Raw genomic sequence first — 20925 nt, 5'->3', positions numbered from 1 at the left:
TGGGTCTTATCATGGACGTTGGTTAATATTTTTCTCTTTCAAGGATCTACAGAAACTTTATCCCTGCAGTTGGGAAAGGGCTGCTGTACATCCTTATTATTCATTTCAACTATATCTCTCAGTAATACCTAAAGACCTTATAAGGCCAGTCAACTTTAATTGATCATATGTTACATGGAATACTATAAATTATTCTGAATATATTCTGAATATATCTTGGACATAGCTGAAAATTACTTCTGAATTTCTGGTGAAGTTCAAGTGAACCAGTTCTGTGGAGTACTTTACATTTTATTTTATTTTTATAGGTTAATTGAATGATGTTGATTTCATTAGATATTCTCAGGCATCCACAGTGAGATGCTGCACATATAAAGACATTATTCTGTCCCACAGCTTGCAATCTAAAATTAGATATACACAGGCAAGCCAGATAAACATAGCACATTTTTTTAAGACCAAAAAGAAATGATGGAAGAGAAAAATGAGAGTAGTGAATCAAAAAGTCAAAGGGAATTGACAAATATGCTATCTTCTGCCCTTCACTCGTAGCCATAATTTCCTCTATCAGAAGTGATCATACTGTTAAAAGTCAGTCATACCATATAATGTCCTCAGCTTTGGAGGTCCAGAAAGTTCTTTCATCTAGTAATCATTGTTTGTCCCTGCTTGCCTGACTCTGGGTACTAAAAGTCTACTGCCTTTAAGCTCAGCCTGGACATGAGTACCCAGCCAGTATGTTAGGATATATTCCCTCTAGTAGCCTATGGAGTTTGAAAGTGGCTCACTGCAGGAGGCCAAATGATCTGGAATTGAACACAGCCCTAGGTGTCCATGCCATGTGAACTTCAGGGTGAGATCTCCCTATTAACCTCCATCCTACATGCTCCGTCCACAAACCTGGCTGACCTTTTCCCTGAATTTAGGATATAAAAAGCACCTCCTCAAACCCAAAATGTCACCTCCAATGTGCCTGGCTTCCTGCGCCCTGATAGGAATTTAGATTAATAGAACATAGGCTCTCTTTTGGAACTTACAACTCATTTTGGAGTTTACAACTTATTTGGGGAGACAGCTCATAGAAAGGCTCTTTTCAATAGAACATTTAGTGTTCTATTACTATTCTATTCCTATTCCTATTCCTATTCCTATTCCTATTCCTATTACTATTACTATTAGAACATGTAATAGATTAATGTAGTGGCAGAGGGGTGGTCAGGCGGAAGTCTAGAGGAAGAGTATCCAATCCAATCTGGTGGTCAGGGAAGGGTAATGATGAGCTGAGAGATGACTGAGAGCAGGGAGAATCTCCTGAGAACCAGGAGAGTTGCAGCCCAGGAGCCAAGAGAGGGTGTTTACAAAAAGAGAGGGAGGAAAATAAGGTCAGATTCTGCAGATGTCAAGCAAAATGGGACTTGAAGAGAGTCCGCTGGATTTGTCAAATAGAGGAGAAATCATCGGCAGGTCAGTTTAAGGAGAGAACTATCACAGTGGATTAAAGAATTGAGAGACAAGAAGTAGAAATACAAAGCTTGGCTGTGAAAAGAGTGAATTAGAGAGGAATAGGTCATTAAGGGAAAGTTTATTTTGATTTTTGATCTGAAAAACATGTTTCTCATCTGATAGAAAGGAGCTTCACAGTAGAAAGGGGCTTCACAGAAGTCCTGATTGACCAGCTTCCTTCTCACAGTATTTATTAAGCTACAAAGCATTGATATATTTTTCCAGTGACTAGAATACTTCTGCCTACCATGTAGGGTATCCATTTCCAATGTCAGAGTGCCCTGGAGACTCAGCTGTTAATTGGACTTATCAATTAAGAAGTTGCTTGTTCAAAATAGCTTTGTAACAAAGAGAAGTCTTTTGAGAGTTATTTAATCCAGGCTCTAGTGAAACCAGAGAGTGAGCCCTTTCTAATGACTGAGGTACTCAAACCTAACCTCGACAAACTCAACTCATGTCAAACTATTGTTCTCTGACAAAATTTTCTAGACTCCAAGCAGACCATTTTTCTCATCTTTGTTATTTACAATCATGTTTTAGTGAATTCTACCAAACAGTACCCTCATATTCCTCCACCAGAAATACATGTAAGCCCCTGGATAATCTTGGTAACTATGTTTGGTTTTGGATAGTTTTTATTCTTGCTGCAATTTCCAAATTATTGGAGGTGATCTCCCTTCACTCTCCTTTACGGAGTATACCTCTTCTTTACCCGTTTGTTTTCTCATATTACCTGTTTAAGTAACTGAACAAAAATGCTAAAATGAAATCGTTTTCTTTCAAAGTACAATAATGGAATTTCCACCCTCCTATTTTTTTAAGAAAATATAGAATCTAATAGAAAATTGTCACAGCCAGATAAAATGCTAGGATTGGATGTTGATGGTACTGATTTTAATGCGGATATTTATGATTATCAGAGAGCTCCTCATAAGCCTCTTGAGGACAGGAATTTGTTTTTGTCCTTTGTCTCCCTTACTCACAGTACTCTCCACTTGGTAGACATTCAGTAAATATATTGATGGATTGATTTTTAACCACAGAGTTCTAACAGATGGAATGGTGATTTATCATTTAGTAATAGATGTGTCTTCCTAATGCACAAAGTTTTGCTCTTTTCCCTAATAAAGCACATGAGACAGTATGTTCTTCAAAAATATTATCTTTTTTCTACCAAGATGGGGGCAAAATAGCACTTATGTGGGATTCCAGTGGTTTAAATTTTAATTAAATGACAATAAAGCACCCAGTCCACAGCTGGCAATGTATCTGACATGCATTTAAGTTTATTGAATTAAAGAATGAATTGGGCAATCATTTAGCTTGAGACTGCTCCCTTAACAGTAAAATAAAGTTATTACTAGGTGCTCCACCACCCACACAAGATTGCGGTAGGGAACAAATGATAGGATGTTTATGCAAGTGCTTTAGAAACTGTAAAGTACATTACTACTTTAAAGTGGGGATTTGTATGCTGACTTGATATCATTCCTATAAACTGGTATTTTCTAATGGCCATCAATTTAATAAATTTAGCATTTTTGCTGAAGTCCACAACTAATGTATAAAATTGTTTTAAACATTTGTAATACTGCATTGAAACTATCCCTAATTTTGCCTGCTTGCAGGTCCGTGGTGCTATGTACAACTGTGAGACTCATACTTGAAGAAAAAAGAATTTTTTTGAGTCCCGTTTTCTACCTCTGAGAAATCGCAAGTAGAAATTGCACGAATCAAAGATTCCAACCTAACAGCTTAAGTTAATAGTGATCACAACACTTTAAAAAGGGAAGCGTACAAAGACCCCGAAAACAGCCTTCCCAATTAAAGCCACTTTGACTAACGACAGGGTCTGGTGGAGACCGAGAACAGCGCAGGTCTCGGAAACCTTGGGAGAGAAGCCCAAGAATTCGTCCCCTCCCCCCTTCTACTGGAAGCACCGCGGAGCGGCGACCGGGGTGCAGCGCCGGGACGGTTGGGGGTCCCCGAGCCAGCAGCCAGGACCCGCGGCCAGTTCGGGTCACCGAGCGCCGCGGCCGTTGGGGACTCCAGCTCTCAGCAGGCACCGCTTCTGCGGCCGACGCGCGTGGCGGCGCTGCCCGCTGGGAGTCGTAGTGCGGTCCGGGTAGGAGAAAAAGGAGCCAACCCGGCTCCTTTCACGCACATTACGGAAACTGGGCCTGGAAGGGACCACTCCAGCCCACCCGTGCTCAGGGTCCCTAAGGGACAGGGGCGAGTGGAGCAGGGCAGGCCGTGGCGGGAAGAGGCCCGGACGGCCGTGCACGTGGGGGGTGGTTAGCGCCGAGGAACCCGGAAGCCCCGCGCACCGCCCACCGCCGCGGTGACGGGTTAACGCTTCTCCCGGGTGGAGGTGGGGGCGGGGTGTGTGGAAGGAGAGGCCGTCCCACCCGACTCCTCTCAGACCCACTAGCGAGCCAGCCCTCCCCTCCCCCACGAGCTCTACGCAGCGCAGACCCCGCCCCCCGGCCGCGGCGCGTGCGCAGGAGCCCCGCCCCTCCGCTCCAGCCCCACCCCCACACCCGCTGCAGCCGCCGCCGCCACCTCTCCCTTCCTCTCTGCTCTTTCCTCCTCCTGTTTTCTCTTCCCTCCTCCCCCTCGCCTCCTTTTCTCCTCCTCCTCCGGCGCTGACGCTCGCGTATGGTCCTGGCGTCAGACGCGCGGGGGCGGGGCGAGTGCGGCGGGGGGTATAAGTAGAGGGTGCAGGAGGCGGTGCTTCCCCTTCTCCCCGGCGGTTAGTGCTGAGAGTGCGGAGTGTGTGCTCCGGGCTCGGAACACACATTTATTATTAAAAAAATCCAAAAAAAATCTAAAAAAATCTTTTAAAAAACCCAAAAAAAATTTACAAAAAATCCGCGTCTCCCCCGCCGGAGACTTTTATTTTTTTTTCTTCCTCTTTTATAAAATAACCCGGTGAAGCAGCCGAGACCGACCCGCCCGCCCGCCCGCGGCCCCGCAGCAGCTCCAAGAAGGAACCAAGAGACCGAGGCCTTCCCGCTGCCCGGACCCGACACCGCCACCGCCACCCTTGCTTCCCAGCCGGCAGCCAGCAGCCAGCAGCCAGCGGCAGCCGATCGACCCCGTTCTGCGGCCGTTGAGTAGTTTTCGATTCCGGTTGATTTTTGTCCCTCTGCGCTTGCCCCCGCTCCCCTCCCCCCGGCTCCGGCCCCCGGCCCCAGCACTCGCTCTCCTCCTCTCACGGAAAGGTCGCGGCCTGTGGCCCTGCGGGCAGCCGTGCCGAGATGAACCCCAGCGCCCCCAGCTACCCCATGGCCTCCCTCTACGTGGGGGACCTACACCCCGACGTGACCGAGGCGATGCTCTACGAGAAGTTCAGCCCGGCCGGGCCCATCCTCTCCATCCGGGTCTGCAGGGACATGATCACCCGCCGCTCCTTGGGCTACGCGTATGTGAACTTCCAGCAACCGGCGGACGGTGAGAGCCGGGCCCGGCGGGCTGGCGGGCGGGCGGCCATGAGGCGCAGGCGGCGGCAGGCGGGCTAGGCCGGCGGGCCCGGGGGAGGGGACGGGCGGGCATGTCACCCCCTGAGGGCCGGCGGGGAGAGGCTTGGGCTCCGGGACCCCCGCTTCCCGTGCCCGCGGGGACCCGCGCTGCCGGCAGCCGCACGCCTGGCCACTTCCTCCTTTGCGACCATTTTCTCGGCCTCAGCCGCTCTCAAACTTTAGGGTGATGACGCGCCGGGAGGGTTGGGGAGATTGGGTTCTTCCACCGCGCTCCCGCCAGTAGCCGCGGGCTTCCGGGGCGTCGGGAGCCGAGCCCCCTTCTCTGGTAATAGGTGGAGGCGCTCCCACCACCCCGGGCTCCTGCCGGCGCCCCAGGACGCGGAGGAAGTGCGATTCGGTGCTCAAAAAATACCACGTGTTGAACCCTGTAACCTCACAGGCCCGAGGCCTGTCTCTGCTACTGGCCCAATCGCCTGGGGGAGCCACAGGGCCTTAGGATAAAGTTAATTTGGTGATGTGGTGGTCCTCAGGTTTCTGATTCCATTCTTAATAACTTGACAGTAACCGATGGCTCTAGAAACGTAGATTACCGATGAGAAGCGCATTTGGGGTTTTCCCCGAGTTCAGGCATTTCTCACTAATACTAACAGCAGGTTGGTGGGAGCAGAGGGTGTGGAGGATGACCCTTTGGAAATGCACTGTTTTCTCAGGCATTGTAGGTTATTGGAGGTTTTTTTATCCAAATTAGATTCGTAATACTGGTAATACACAATGTTTCTTCCCTTCTGAAATAGTTCTGTGCTTTCGAGAGGATCCCCCCCCCAAATGTAATCAAATTTTGGCTGTAAACTTCGAGTGTAGTGTGGACTGGACCATTATACTTCTTGGCCTTCAGTAGTAAAGGTTTCTTTTTTTTTTTAAAGTGGTCTGAATATCCGTATGTCATGGGTAATTGAACAAAATAACAGTACTAATTCACGGAGGAAAAAATGTGGCTAAAACTTACCTTTTATTTTGAAGTTAAACAGTTCACAAAACAAAATTTGGCAAATAGATTAAGATAGTGGCATGATAAGTTCCCAGGATTTTCTTTATATTTGGATTAGTTAACTTCCAAAAGTCAGATTCACTCAATTTTATGGCCCAGTTTTGCTTTTTTCCCCTCAAGTTGCTTGAAAACATGTCAGCTAATATGGAATATAAGGAATTTACTTTTAAATTTTTAATTAAATTAACTCAATAGGACTGGAAGTTATTTAATGATCAGCTTTTTGCTATGTGAAGTTACTGTCACGATTTGGGTAGACATACTACTATTGAGTGACACAGCCAGAAGTTGTAAAACTGCACTGCAGGTTTCCTGCCCTTTTGCTCCATAAGCAGTGGCTCCAAATGTCAGTCCATAACATTTTTTCCAAACTGGACAAGATTTACTGCTGAATGACTATATTAGGGAAGATAACTTTGGGGCAGGTAATCACAATCTAAAGTTAACAGAGAACACTTGAACAAATTCGAAAGACTATAAAATGTAACTTTTGGAAGTGGCTGTTACTCTTTCCAAGCTTAACAATTTTAAAACAAACCCAATTTTTAAAATATCTTGTGATTTGAAAAGTTGAACTTCAGGTTACCATGGTTACAGTACACTGTATGTATTCTCAGTCTATGCCAGTGGGCCTGTACTGTAACTGCTCAAAAGAAGATAGCATTTGTTCATCTTACATTTGTTTGGTTTCTATATGTACATACCTTTTTTCCAAATATTTTTTCAGTGGTTTTCTCTTTTCCTATTTACTGCAACATCGATGGGCTGTTAGGATAGCTTCTGAAAGTGACCAGTTTCCAATTTAACAGGAAGAGGTGACTCATTGAAAAGACGCTTAAGCAAAGTCAGCTAAAAAACCTAGGGGAGCTGAGTAGGTGTGGTCAGTTGATAATGAGCTGACAGCTGATTGTCACTATCTTCTAGAAACTGAAGCTTTCATTTATAAAAAGAAGTGGCCGGAAAATTTGTCCTCTCAATAAATTTACAGTTATATTGGATGGAATTTGTGAGAATTGGTGTCTCAGAACTTCAAATGGACTATGTTTTTTCCCTCTTGAGGACTAATGTTTTTTACTTAAGAATATATTTCTCCATGAAAAGTCTCAGTTTATTTAATAAATGCCTCATGGTAGAGGTGCACTTAATTCAGTATTTCATAGACTCTGAAATCAGGGTTGATTCTGAAATTTTTCTAGCACTATGCAGAAATAATAGATTAAATGATCAGTTATTAAGTAAATCAATGACTGAAGATAAAATTGGTTTTATATGTCAAGAAAGCTTTAATGAGTGAATTGCAAATATTACAGACCTGGCATTAAAAATTCCATATTCATTATATAGCTAAGTTTGCCAACCTCACATTAGTTTTTGAGGGGCTAATTCAAATCTTAATCTGAACGGATATAACTTTTTTTTTTTAAACATAGTAATACAAAGTTTGTGCCATGAGTCCCTGAAATCACCCAGCTCCCCAAATCCAGGGACTTTATTATTATTTTTTTAATGGACTGATTTTTGTATAATATTGGCTGTGGTAAGCAAAGAAAAGGCCGATTTTGACAAGTAAGGGAAGAAGTTAAAATATTTGAAAAAACTAAAAGCTTTTAAGTCTGGGTAATTTACAGTTATCTAATATATTTTATATTGTTCATTAAGCAGATTGTATGTGAAGGGGTATCTTGGTTTTATGTTGAACCAAAAGGGGATTTTAAATTTATGGTAGTTAATGGAAAAAATGTTTCAGAAATACGTTGGTGATATGTCATCCGTTAAGATGGGAAATTAGGGGTTTCTGATAATTGTCTACTTCTTTAGCATTATACAGTTTAAATCTAGACTAGTGTGAGGTGTAAGGCCCAGCAATCTTGAAATTTAGATAGGGAGAGAGGGGCCGTGCCCAACTACTTTCCCCATAATAATTTATATAATTCTTAGTGGTCTAGAAATGTTTTGAAGTAATACTCTGAACATGTCTTTTCACAGCGGAGCGTGCTTTGGACACCATGAATTTTGATGTTATAAAGGGCAAGCCAGTACGCATCATGTGGTCTCAGCGTGATCCATCACTTCGCAAAAGTGGAGTGGGCAACATATTCATTAAAAATTTGGACAAATCCATTGATAATAAAGCACTGTATGATACATTTTCTGCTTTTGGTAACATCCTTTCATGTAAGGTAAGCAAAAATGTGACAGGTAAACATAGTGTTTTACCTTCTTGTAGTTTATTCCTTAAAAGAGTAACCATGCTATCTGTTAATGGGTAGCTTTATTTCCCAAATACCCATGCTAGGAGGCCTACAAATTCTTTCTGAACACTGGAAAAAATGCCAAATCAATAGCAAGTAATGAAAAATTGGTATCTGTTTTTCCCTAGGTGGTTTGTGATGAAAATGGCTCCAAAGGTTATGGATTTGTACATTTTGAGACACAGGAAGCAGCTGAAAGAGCTATTGAAAAAATGAATGGGATGCTACTAAATGATCGCAAAGTGTAAGTATAAATAGTTAATCATGTTTCAGATCTATTTTTAATAGTCAAATCAATTCATTTTACAAGTTAATACATTTGTGCTCTTAAAGAGATTCAGCTGGAGTGAAAATAATGAACCACATCTTGGTAGATTTTATCATTGTGTTTTTTCCTTGTTTGTTGTGACAAATGAATAACAGTGAATTAATGTAATTAACTGGTCGACATTCAAGTCAGAAAGCAAAAGAAGATAGGTATACTGAGATACAAAGCTTTTTCAGAATAAGTGCATAGTTGAAAAACTAGGAATCCAGACAGAAACTTAATTCCTAAGGTAGTCATTGACCTGTTTTACATTTTGAGGAAACTGAGTTTAAAATAATTTGCCTGTATTTACCTGTTGGTTCAACAGGTAAGCTGGGATACAAACCCAGTGGTCTAAATTCAGAGTCTAAGTTGGCTTTTTACTTGGCTATACTACTACAGTTTATTGATGGGAGTAGTTGTTCTTTTACCTTTTCACCTTTCTTCACCCATTTAAAGGTAAAGTAGAATTAAACCAGCAATCTTCATAATTAATCTTTCCTGAGATAAACTTGTTTTTAAAAGTTGGCAGACTTTTTATATAATGGCACTGATAAAACCTCTGAGACTATTCTGCCGCAGGTTATAAAACTGCAGATTATATGAGCCCAAAGAAGTAACATCTCTAGTTTTTTATTGTTCATGCCAGTGGTTTTTGTTCAATTATCTGAGCAAATTCAGCCGTAAGGTCATCTTATAAATGAGCTGAGTTCATGTTGCTGTGTAAACTGCAGTGATGACTTACAAATTGGGCTTAGTTCTAACAGCTCCACTGCATCACTCTTAAGGTGTGGTTCCTATAAATCACTTCATGAAGTGCTGTGGTCATTCTGTACATGAAGAAATTGTTAGGTACATGGTGTTACCTATTTGAATTTTGTGTCACTACATGATTAAGGAAAGACTGTAATGTAAAAAGAACCCGTATGTCTAAGAAAGCAGCAGTTCCTCAGTGCAAACAATGTTTACAAAGGCTAGTTGTTAGAATCCTTATTTTTTTGAAATTGCACATTTTTAATTGAGAGAAATATTTAGCATCATTAGTATTAAAAGATGAAACTATCTTAACAGTTTGCCTGTTAACATGCTTGGGGGCAGGGGAAGAATGTCCAGTAATGGACTTAATTTATTGCTGTTTTGAGTATAAAATGGAAAAGTCTGTATATATAAACTTAAGGTCATTTATATGCCTTTTGAACTACCATGATTTCTGCAACTCTATCATAAGAACATATAACAGAAAGGCTCATTAAGCTCCAGCATTATTAACAAAAAGCATGAAGTTGTGATACCCACAGTGGAAAATGATGTTCCTGTTGAGAATGTTCCTAAGGCTAATAGCTTGGAGAAGCACCACAATATGGGTGGGGTGGGGAAGGTTAAGGAAAAGACCTAGGGAAAATCCGTCACGATTTGGGTGGTATCATGGAAGATGGTTTTTTACTTTATTTTACAATAGTCTTAAGTGACATGTACTACTATTATATTAGGGGAAAACTAAAATTTTAAAACATTTAGTTGATAATGCTGCAAAGAAAATTTGCCAAGCTGTTATGTGTTAGAGTACAGAATTCAGAAGTCTAAATTTTCATTTTAGGAGAGCACAAACAATGTGCAAGGACCACTTTGAAATAGCAACGATAAAAGTTTTTTCTTTGGCATGGTTCATGTGTTACTCCCACTCATTTATATTGATAGGCATGATCTCTTTAACCCTGGGTTAGCTAGAAGGAAGGGAGGGAAGTGTGTATGAAGAAAAATGCTTCCTTTTTTCTTATAGTTAAGAAGTTTGTTCTTATTTTATGCTTCCATTTTTTTCACTTAAGGCACTTGTTTTTAGTGTGCTCTTTATTCGAGATTCTGAAATTAACAGTAACAATTTCAAAATCAACCATCAGCCTTAATTAATCTGAACTTAATAAAATAGAACCTAATTTTATAGTCCTTACATATTTTATTAGATTTGTTGGACGATTTAAGTCTCGTAAAGAACGAGAAGCAGAACTCGGAGCTAGGGCAAAAGAGTTCACCAATGTTTACATCAAGAATTTTGGAGAAGATATGGATGATGAGCGCCTTAAGGATCTCTTTGGCAAGTTTGGTAATGTGTCTGAATTAAATTTTTACACTCAAAGTTCTGAGTAATTGCTCAACATTAGTTTTGGCTAATACTTTATTCTAAAGTGAATGAAATGAAACTTAATATGGTACTTAAAAATAATTGTCGTTATCTGGATTAAACTACTGATAGTCCATTATACTACAAAGTAGTATATAAATAAAGGTTAATAGTGTTGTATTAGCACAGTAAGGTGTGACTGCCTAATTGGAACAGATTTTAAAAGGTTATGCTACAGTAAGAAATTGTGCTGGAATTCTGCACGTACAGATCCCATCTCATCAGAGGCATGCACATGATAACCGCCAACTTAGGGTGGAATGCAGTCTTTAGTTATGGGACAGGAAAGCTGGCCAGCTTTAGGATATTTGGCCAGTCCTATTAAAAGCCTCATGTTTGAGCAATTTGAAACAATGACATTCAAAGACAAAGCCAGAGATCCTGATTCCCGTGATATCTCCTTGGGATGGCCTTCTGAATCCATGGGATCTTAATTTGTTCCTTGAATTTCAAATTAACTTGATTAAATTTTAAATCTGTAAAGTGTAACCAGCCTCACTTTAGATAGTTGTAACTGATCAGAAGATGAACTGTAAATTGAATGCTTTTGCAGGTGATTTGCTTGTCCCTTATCATTTGTTGATCTAATAAGTTCAGCAGGTGGCTTTTTTTTTTTTGAGCACCTCAAATGATACAGAATTAGGAAATCTAATACTTTCTTATTGCTGATCTAGTAGGCCACATTGAACCCTCTACTCCTTTGAGCAAAAAACTTGTCCTTTTGACAAAGATTGTGTCTTGCATCTTACTCCAAATTCTCTTTAGTGACTGGTTTTGTATATTTCATTGCCTTTTTAAATTAGAAGCTGTTGCTGAAGTTGAATATTGTTTACCAGTTACCCCAAATGAATAATGTTATGTGAGGTGACCAATATGTAAATTTGTCAAATATTTTCTTGGCTATTTGTCTCATAGAGATTGGAAGTACAGCTTAGGACCAGAGGTACATTCAAAAGAAACAATCTACCTGTGCCCATACATCTTCCATATTTTCTATAATCAAATGTGATTTTTAATCTTTTCTGGCCCCACCTGCCTGAGATAATACCCACCTCAGTTACATGTCTTTTTCACTTGTGAGAACTGGGGCCACACGTCTCCAAATATGTGCTACTTCCTCAGAGTGATACTGTGTCTTTCCACGGGTCAAACCCTGTATTCCCTCTTCTCTCAGTTGAAAATCAAGTGGGCCAAGGGTTAAGAAAATCTTATTTCTTAATTCTGATGTCAAGAAATAAAATTGTTGGCCAATAAAAGGCAAATCTGGTTTGAACTAAGAATAAAATCTCATATTTAACACTTGTCTAAAACATATACCTCCTTAAATGGAGGGAGGGCTGTTTTAGGGAATAGAGTATTTAGCTTCTTAGTAGAAATACAAGGTCTTTGAAGAGACTTTTTTAATTTTTATTTTTTTCATGACTTTGTGTTGAAATTTGAAATGTATAAATGTTGTGTGGAATATGTTTGAATTATTTAAAAAATTTTTTTAGGACCTGCCTTAAGTGTGAAAGTAATGACTGATGAAAGTGGAAAATCCAAAGGTTTTGGATTTGTAAGCTTCGAAAGGCATGAAGATGCACAGAAAGTAAGACTCAAATATACTAACTAAAGATAGTATGGATTTCCTGTATTTTATAATAAGAAGGGAGATCATAGAAGGTTTCCTTGCTCTCATACGGAAATGTACATGCATTACATTGGCTATTTTACATGTATTGTTTTGAATTCCCTTGAATTTTTTGTATTAGTTTTGAGGGTATAAATTGGGAACCTGTATTCCCAAAACATTGAAGCCCAGTTACTGTGATGGGCCCACTTGAGCATGCGTAACCTGAAAATTTTTCTTGATTGTTAAATCAGTGAACTTCTCTATTGCAAGTTAGTAATTAAAATTTCTGTGATTTCTCTAAGGCTGTGGATGAGATGAATGGAAAGGAGCTCAATGGAAAACAAATTTACGTTGGTCGAGCTCAGAAAAAAGTGGAACGGCAGACGGAACTTAAGCGCAAATTTGAACAGATGAAGCAAGATAGGATCACCAGATACCAGGTTCATTTTTAATTGACAAGCAAAATAAGACAGGGATGAGGAAACCTATTTTACATTCATTTCAGTTACTGCCAGGTAACTGGAGGGTTTGTGAGGGGGAAAGGAGAAGAAACATGGGATAAAATACTAGGAAGTGTGCTTGAGTTCCACTGTGGTTTTCTTTTTCCTTTTTCGATAGTTTGTTTTTTTGTTTTTTAGGGTGTTAACCTTTATGTGAAAAATCTTGATGATGGTATTGATGACGAACGTCTCCGGAAAGAGTTTTCTCCTTTTGGTACAATCACTAGTGCAAAGGTAAACTTACATACTTTAAAATTTGGGGACAATCCATGCATGTTGGTAATATGTATGTAAGTTTCACATTTATACGCCTGAGTGTTTTTCCTATTACATAAATGAAGAGTCACATAGGGGTTTTTGTTGTTGTTGTTTTCCAAAAAGTCAGTCCTTTTTTTCTTCTTTTCTGGAAATCAGGTTTTTGCCTCATCGCTTCACAGACATTCAAATTTGAAATAGATATAGTAGCCTTGATGGTTTATTTTTGTAGGGGACAAGTTCTGAATTCTTCCCGAGGTTGCATTCGTTGACCATAGGGATTGACCCTCACATAATATGCATTGTGCTATTCTGTTTAACTGGGTATTTTTCTGGTTAAAGTGGCAACTTATTAGGGAACTATAATTGTTATCAGGCAAAATTTATATTCACTTACACAGTTCATTCTGGGGAGTCAAACTTTAAGTCCCCTAGTAAAGGTAGATTTTCTTCCACTCAAAATCAGAAATGAAGAATTTCTATTCTGAATTCTGGGAATTTGATTTAATAAGAACCTCTGTTCCAGGTGTTTTTTCTGATGTCCATGGTCCCAAGAATTCCTCTGTATGTAAAGTTTTGTGCATATGTATTTTGGGATATGGGAGGAGTGTCTAAAACTTTAGTCAGATTCTCAAGAGTTCAGGAAACATTAAAATTCAGTGCTCTGGAATGACCTCGTGGCTGATCTTCCTAACTCAACTTTTCCTGTTAACTTCATTGATCAAGGGAGCTTCTATGATAGGAAATGTTAGGGCCATACTAGATGAATACAAATAAAAATGAAGAGATGGAGTTGTCTTGCATTTTAGCCTGTGCTTTTGAGTACTTGGAGTGTGCTAGAATCCACTTCTGGGTATCTTTACCCTTTGTATGTTCCCTGAAAGTTGTTGAAGTTGAATATTCATGTTTTTAAAGTCCTTTATCAATCATGACATCACTCACTCGGTGGCAGAGATGTGAAAATTTGGCAACTTTATTCTGGAGGAGGAGCTCATGTGTTAATGCTTTTGCTAAAAAAAAAATAAAGCAGAAAGGTAAAAAGTGAAAAGTGATTTCCTCCCTCCATCCCATTTGGGTGTCCCTCCCAGATAATCTTCATGTTTGTCCAAATAGTTTTTGTAGATTTATAAACAATAATTTAGAAGACCAGGATGGTACTATACAGATTCTAGGACTTGCAATTTCACTTAACAGGTCTGGATAGATATTTGCATATTCATTTCAGGGTTTTTTTTTCCCCCCCTCTAAGAGCTGAATATTCATTGTATAGATATACCGTAACTTATTTTACTGTACGTACATTGATAAACATTTGGGTTGCTTTGTGTGTTTCCACTGTTGGACCCACCATTGTAATAAACATGTATCTTTACAAAAATGTCAGTATTTCTAAAGTTCCAGAATTAAAATACGGGTTAGTGAGTATATTTAAAATTGATACAACCAACTTGTCCCAAAAGGTGAGACACATTCCTACTAGTCTTGTCCTTTTAGTAGAAGTTGATATTACATCTTTTCCATTAGTGACATGCCTTTCATATGTTGAGTTTTCCCTGTTTGCAATTTTTATATTAGATTGGTTGTCTTTTTATTAATTAGAGAGAATTTTATGTCAGCGCTTTGTTTTATATTGCAGATACTTTCTCCCAGTCTTTAGCTTAGGACTTAGGGGTTTTTTTCATCTTTCCTCATATTTTTGCATTTTATATTCAGATTTAGAATCTTTGGCAGTTTGATTTTTCAGTGTGCTATAAATAAGAGATGTGACTTAATTCTTCTAGGTTGTCTCAATGTACCACACACATACTATGTAATGCAAAGTCCATTTTTTCTTTGTTATTTTAAAATGTTAACTTTAATGCAATAAATTCCCATAACTGTGTGTCTCAGGGTCTTATTCTAGGTTCAGTTGACGTACTCAGATGTATAGCATAATGACTTGATGTTCGTGTTGTATATGTTGTCAGATGATCATAATCTAGTTTGATATCCATCACTATGCATAGTTAACAAAAATTTATTTTCCTTGTGACGAGAACTTGAAAGATCTACTTTTCAGGAATTTTCAGATTTGTAGTACAGTAGTCTAATCTCCATGCTGTACCTTAATTGCATTCCCAGGACTTAACTTGTAGCTGGGAATTTGTACCTTTTTAAAACCTCGATTTTCCCTACCCACTTTCCTCTGCCTTCAGCAACCATGAGGTCAGGTTTTTTTGTTGTTGTTCTCTGGTTGGGTTTTGGTGTTTTGTTTTGATTCCACATGCAAGTGAGGTCACTGGACTGTTTCATTGCTATTCTGTTTGTACCTGTGCTACACCATACCAGTGAATATAGCTGTAGAACATGCTTATGTGTATTGCCCGGCTAGTGAGGAGTTCTTTGCACCTCCTCATTGCGCCTTTAGAAGATCTTTTTAAGTGTTTAGAGGCTTATTTATGGCCCTTTTGGTCTTGAATGTGAAATTTTTATTTTGAAATGTGAATATTCTGAAATTCAGCTGCTCCCCCTTCCCCACCAAAGAATAGTAAAGCATCTTGTCAACTTGCATTGCTAAGTCAAATTTTAATTTTAGTAGGCCTTAATTGGATCATTCAGATACTTAAACCTTAATATTCTGTTGACAGATCTAAGATCTGAGCACATTTGCTGTCTTACTTCTACCTGTCTATTTATCTTGCTTGGCTGAGATAATGCATGTGCATAGCTTGCCCTTAATATTGAGGTATTGAGGAAAAATTGTGGAAAAAATGAAAGCATTAATAGTGTTTGCTTGAGTCAGTAGCTATAATTATAATGTAATGCCTTCAGAGCCACATTCTATCATTGAATTAACTTTTTTTTTTTTTTGTCTTTTAATAGGTTATGATGGAGGGTGGTCGCAGCAAAGGGTTTGGTTTTGTATGTTTCTCCTCCCCAGAAGAAGCCACAAAAGCAGTTACAGAAATGAACGGTAGAATTGTGGCCACCAAGCCATTGTATGTAGCTTTAGCTCAGCGCAAAGAAGAGCGCCAGGCTCACCTCACTAACCAGTATATGCAGAGAATGGCAAGTGTAAGAGCTGTGCCCAATCCTGTAATCAACCCCTACCAGCCAGCACCTCCTTCAGGTTACTTCATGGCAGCTATCCCACAGGTATGTTTCAGAAGAGAATAAAAACCTTATGCAGGTTTTCAGATTTGGTCATTTTTAGTTGTCTGTGTCTAACAGTAGACCTAAGATTGAAACATTTGAATTATGATTAAATTTGAAAAAACTGTGTAAGAGTATAAGGACTTGGCTGAATGTTTTGAGACCATAGAGCTAGGTGCATTATTGCTTTTCTTCACCTGATACATGGTTTACTCTCTACAGACTCAGAACCGTGCTGCATACTATCCTCCTAGCCAAATTGCTCAACTAAGACCAAGTCCTCGCTGGACTGCTCAGGGTGCCAGACCTCATCGTAAGCCTTTTGTTTTTAATTAAGGTTGTGAATTATTTGGACTAAAAATGTACTGGATAAATTAGCTATATTTCAGCAGTATATTGTTGATTTTCATAATTTAGGGTTATGGGTGTTCATTTTGAGGATCCTAGTATTTTTTAAGAAGAATCCTAAAATGCCTCATCCTTCCTATCTTACTGACAGAGTAATTTCTATGCTGGTTTGATTTTATGATATAGTTGGGAATGGATCCAACTTTTAACTTCATATTTGGATAGGTAGTAATTTAAAAAAAATCTTGTTCCGTGTGTGAGGATCAGAGTCCTGGCCTTTTGCACCTTACCTTGTGGCCCCATGCTATATCGTAGGAGCACTTGCAACCAGGTTTGTGTACCATGTTCAGATAGTAATAAGTCCTTGTCTTCTGAATGAATGTTTCATGTTTCATTCTCTGATCTGGGAATTCTGGGAAAATGGCAGGTGAGAGACTAAGCTTTAAGATACTATTTGCATTTAGTCACTTTGGGTTTTTTGTTCAAACCTCAGCCCTAACAAAGCATTGAACACTTCCAGTGAGTTTTTTCCCCCGTAATATGTGTTCTTATGTTTTTCAATGTAGCATTCCAAAATATGCCCGGTGCTATCCGCCCAGCCGCTCCTAGACCACCATTTAGTACTATGAGACCAGCTTCTTCACAGGTTCCGCGAGTCATGTCAACACAGCGTGTTGGTAAGTCTTAAAATACTTTTGTAAAAATTGTTTGCCAGTTTGAAAAAATCATGATAAAAGTAAGCAACCACATGTTTGTTTTTTAGCTAACACATCAACACAGACAATGGGTCCACGTCCCGCAGCTGCCGCTGCCGCAGCTACTCCTGCTGTCCGCACCGTTCCGCAGTATAAGTATGCTGCAGGAGTCCGCAATCCTCAGCAACATCTTAATGCACAGCCACAAGTTACCATGCAGCAGGTAGGACTTACTCTTTATAAAGATGGCAGGCCTTGGTTGCAGTTAAAGAAGCTAAAAAGACAATTATGAGAGCTTAAGCTATCTAAAACATTCTGCTCATTGACGTCCCATTTATTGTACATAAAAGCGTCTGTGGGAATTAGACAAAGCACACAAGGACGTCTGACTGAACCACCCAGGCACCCCTACTTCTGTACTTTAAACTTAGAGAAAAATTCCCGTTTTTTTCTAGCCTGCTGTTCATGTACAAGGTCAGGAGCCTTTGACTGCTTCCATGTTGGCATCTGCCCCTCCTCAAGAGCAAAAGCAAATGTTGGGTAAGTGCCTTTGTCCTACCTGGTCAGTTACAGAGCAAGACTGACTACAAAATGGGGAAGATACTTAGCTGTCATTTTTTAGTACAAAGGCAGGTCTCAGGTTCCAGGATTGGTCTGAATTGACATGTCTGCTAAACATGTTAATAGTGTTCCAGGCTTTTAATGAAATACTTTGCTTTTGATGACTAGAATAATAGGGCATTATTTGCCATGGATCCCACTACAGTTTTGGAAGAGGGAATTTGAAGTAAATGAAAAACTTAAAGCACAGAATTAATAACTTCGTTGCCTTGTGGTAGATCTTAATCGGTTTTTAACTATCAGAATGGTGGGTTTGGGCTTAGCATCTATATGTTATATACAAAAGTGAGGTTCAGTAATAATCACGGTGGCTGCCTTTACACTTCTGACTGAAGGAATTTGTGTATGTTTTTGATCCTAGGTGAACGGCTCTTTCCTCTAATTCAAGCCATGCACCCTACTCTTGCTGGTAAAATCACTGGCATGTTGTTGGAGATCGATAATTCAGAACTTCTTCATATGCTTGAGTCTCCAGAGTCTCTCCGTTCTAAAGTAATTTAAATTTGTCACTTACCTAACAGCCACTTAAACTATGTATTCGAGGACTTTTTGTAGAAACTTGAACATCACTGAGTGCTTTATATAAGTCATGTGCAGTTCTAAGTTTTAGAAATCTCAGGTATAAATTTATCACCACATACGGTGCTTTTATCCCCATTTTGTAATATATGTGGGGAAACAAGCAATTGAGGGTCAGAAATTGACCCTCTGTTCACACAGCTAGTCAAGGACAGAGCTTGGTTTCAGCTCCAGTCAGTTTAACTCCAGCATCAGTGCTGTCTTAGCTGTGCTGCTGCTTTAGTGAAGAAAGATGTTTGCCATTGTTTCTCAACTTCGGGGAGAGTTATGGTGACAAGAGAGTAAGAAGTAAATGCAAGAGGGTTCATAATTGTAGAATAGTGCTGGAACGGAACCCAAAAGAATATGGCTACAGTTGAAACGGGTTTTTTTGAAAGTGGTTCTTGCTACTTGAATCTAGGGAAAGGACTTTAGTTTGCCTTTCTTGGACATTTATATGTTGTGAATTTGAAATTCTTCTAGTTACTCCTTTTCAGAGCCATGTTTGTTCTTTTTTTAGGTTGATGAAGCTGTAGCTGTACTACAAGCCCACCAAGCTAAAGAGGCTGCCCAGAAAGCAGTTAACAGTGCCACTGGTGTTCCAACTGTTTAAAGTGAGCGTTCCTTCCTGGGTTTATTGGTTTAAGCTTGTTTTTATCAGTTTGAGCATATTTTACAAGAAATCATTTTACCATTAATCCAAATGTATTGCTAATTTTTCAAAGAGAAGTAGAAATAGAACTTAAAGGAAATTTTACCTGTTAGCCTGGTATTGACTTGAATTTTGAAATCCAAGCACTTTTAAACATTTTAGGTTATAATTTGTGTAAGTGGGCTTGGCTGTTTGTGTACTTACTCTCCAAGGACTTTCATAGCTTCTACCTATCCTTGGGGTGCAGTACTAACAGTTGCCCGGGGCCTGCACTCTCCTTGCCCTTCATTACTTCCAAGAAATGGGGTAATGTAGCAGCATAGCCCAGACCAGAGATTGCCAGAGCTTTTCTGTAAAGGACCAGATAGGAAATATTTTAGGATTCGTGGGCCATGATGTCTATGTTGTAATTACTGTAGTTTTAGGATGAAAGGACTCCTAGACATTACATAAACGAATAGTTGCGTCTGTGTACCAGTGAAACTACAGAAACAGGCTGCAGACTGAATTTGGCCACGGGCTTTAAATTCACTGCTGACAAGTGCCAGGATTGGTCATCTTGTTTTGTTGTTGGTACTTGGCCGGTTGCCTCTATACATTTTAAATTTGCACAGTGTTACGTTTGATACATTTAATATAATATGATTGCCAGTATAGCACTAACTAGTAGTTCTATTGCTCATTATTTTTAGCAGTTAGAATTATAAAGTGCTAGCCTCTTAGCAAGTTTGATGATTACATTTTTTTCTCCCTGCATTCACAGATTGATCAGGGACCACGAAAAGAAACTCGTGCTTCACCGAAGAAAAATATCTAAACATCGAAAAACTTAAACATTATGAAAAAAAACATTGCAAAATATAAAATAAATAAAAAAAGGAAAGGAAACTTTGAACCTTATGTACCGAGCAAATGCCAGGTCTAGCAAACATAATGCTAGTCCTAGATTACTTATTGATTTAAAAACAACAAAAAACCACAAAAAAATAGTAAAATATAAAAACAAATTAATGTTTTATAGACCCTGGGAAAAAGAGTTTTCAGCAAAGTACAAAAATTTAAAGCATTCCTTTCTTTAATTTTGTAATTCTTTACTGTGGAATAGCTCAGAATGTCACTTCTGTTTTAAATAACAGAATTGATAACTGAGCAAGGAAACGTAATTTGGATTATAAAATTCTTGCTTTAATAAAAATTCCTTAAACAGTGCAGTGTTGTTTCATTTCTCTTTGTAATTGGTTTTCTACAAATCGGTGATAAGCTGGAATTGGCAGAAGAACCTCTTCATGATAAAGGTGATGTTAAGTTCAAGGATATCATAGTTTTATGGAAAAAGGGGCACAAGAATTTATCCAGTGTGTTTTATGGATTTAGATTTCCATGTGAATTCTTGAACCAAGGTATATTTGTGTTGTTTAATAGTTTTTGAAATGATGCCAGTTTGACTATATTAAGGTTTCTTAGCTGGAAGTTAATTAGCTTAAACCTTCATTATATGGTGTGAAACAGTAACAGCAGTGAGTCCTAAAGTTAGGATTAGTTTTAAGCCTTATTCTTGAAAAGATCTTTAATTTGATAGGAAATGAAGTCACAATCATCAACTAATAACCTTGTCCCCTAAAATACTTGTGAAAAAGTATGTGGGGCTTCTCCATCTAGAAGACGGATTTAGAAGATGCGGGCCAGGGTCCAGTCACCTAAATAAAAATCCTTGGTAGTCTGAATACATTGTTGAGAGAATAGCCTAGTTTTAATTTCTGTTCTATCCTCCACGTATACTA

At 39.3% G+C, this 20925-nt stretch overlaps 1 protein-coding gene across 1 annotated transcript; it reads left to right on the top strand.

The window, feature by feature from the left end:
* Positions 1 to 4164: 4164 nt before the first annotated feature.
* Positions 4165 to 20353, top strand: PABPC1 (poly(A) binding protein cytoplasmic 1). Its single transcript, XM_032315926.1, has 16 exons — positions 4165 to 4614; positions 4728 to 4956; positions 8020 to 8213; positions 8414 to 8529; positions 10554 to 10693; positions 12265 to 12359; positions 12686 to 12823; positions 13022 to 13117; positions 16001 to 16273; positions 16493 to 16583; positions 17185 to 17295; positions 17382 to 17536; positions 17769 to 17853; positions 18296 to 18426; positions 19013 to 19106; positions 19908 to 20353. The coding sequence occupies exons 2-15, from the start codon at positions 4764 to 4766 to the stop codon at positions 19103 to 19105; spliced, it is 1911 nt and encodes a 636-aa protein (XP_032171817.1). The 5' UTR covers positions 4165 to 4614; positions 4728 to 4763; the 3' UTR covers position 19106; positions 19908 to 20353.
* The last annotated feature ends 572 nt before the right edge of the window (positions 20354 to 20925 follow it).

The sequence above is a fragment of the Mustela erminea genome, chromosome 16 (genome assembly GCF_009829155.1).
Source record: "Mustela erminea isolate mMusErm1 chromosome 16, mMusErm1.Pri, whole genome shotgun sequence".
NCBI lineage: Eukaryota > Metazoa > Chordata > Mammalia > Carnivora > Mustelidae > Mustela > Mustela erminea.
This window is presented reverse-complemented; position numbering and strand designations above follow the sequence as displayed.

Bases quoted from the DNA above. Each gene is read 5' to 3' on its own strand.
- PABPC1 (XM_032315926.1), top strand. From the start codon at position 4,764: ATGAACCCCAGCGCCCCCAGCTACCCCATGGCCTCCCTCTACGTGGGG. The intron at 16,274-16,492 runs GTATGTTTCAGA...TACTCTCTACAG, and splicing joins TCATGGCAGCTATCCCACAG to ACTCAGAACCGTGCTGCATA. The intron at 17,854-18,295 runs GTAAGTGCCTTT...TTTTGATCCTAG, and splicing joins AGAGCAAAAGCAAATGTTGG to GTGAACGGCTCTTTCCTCTA.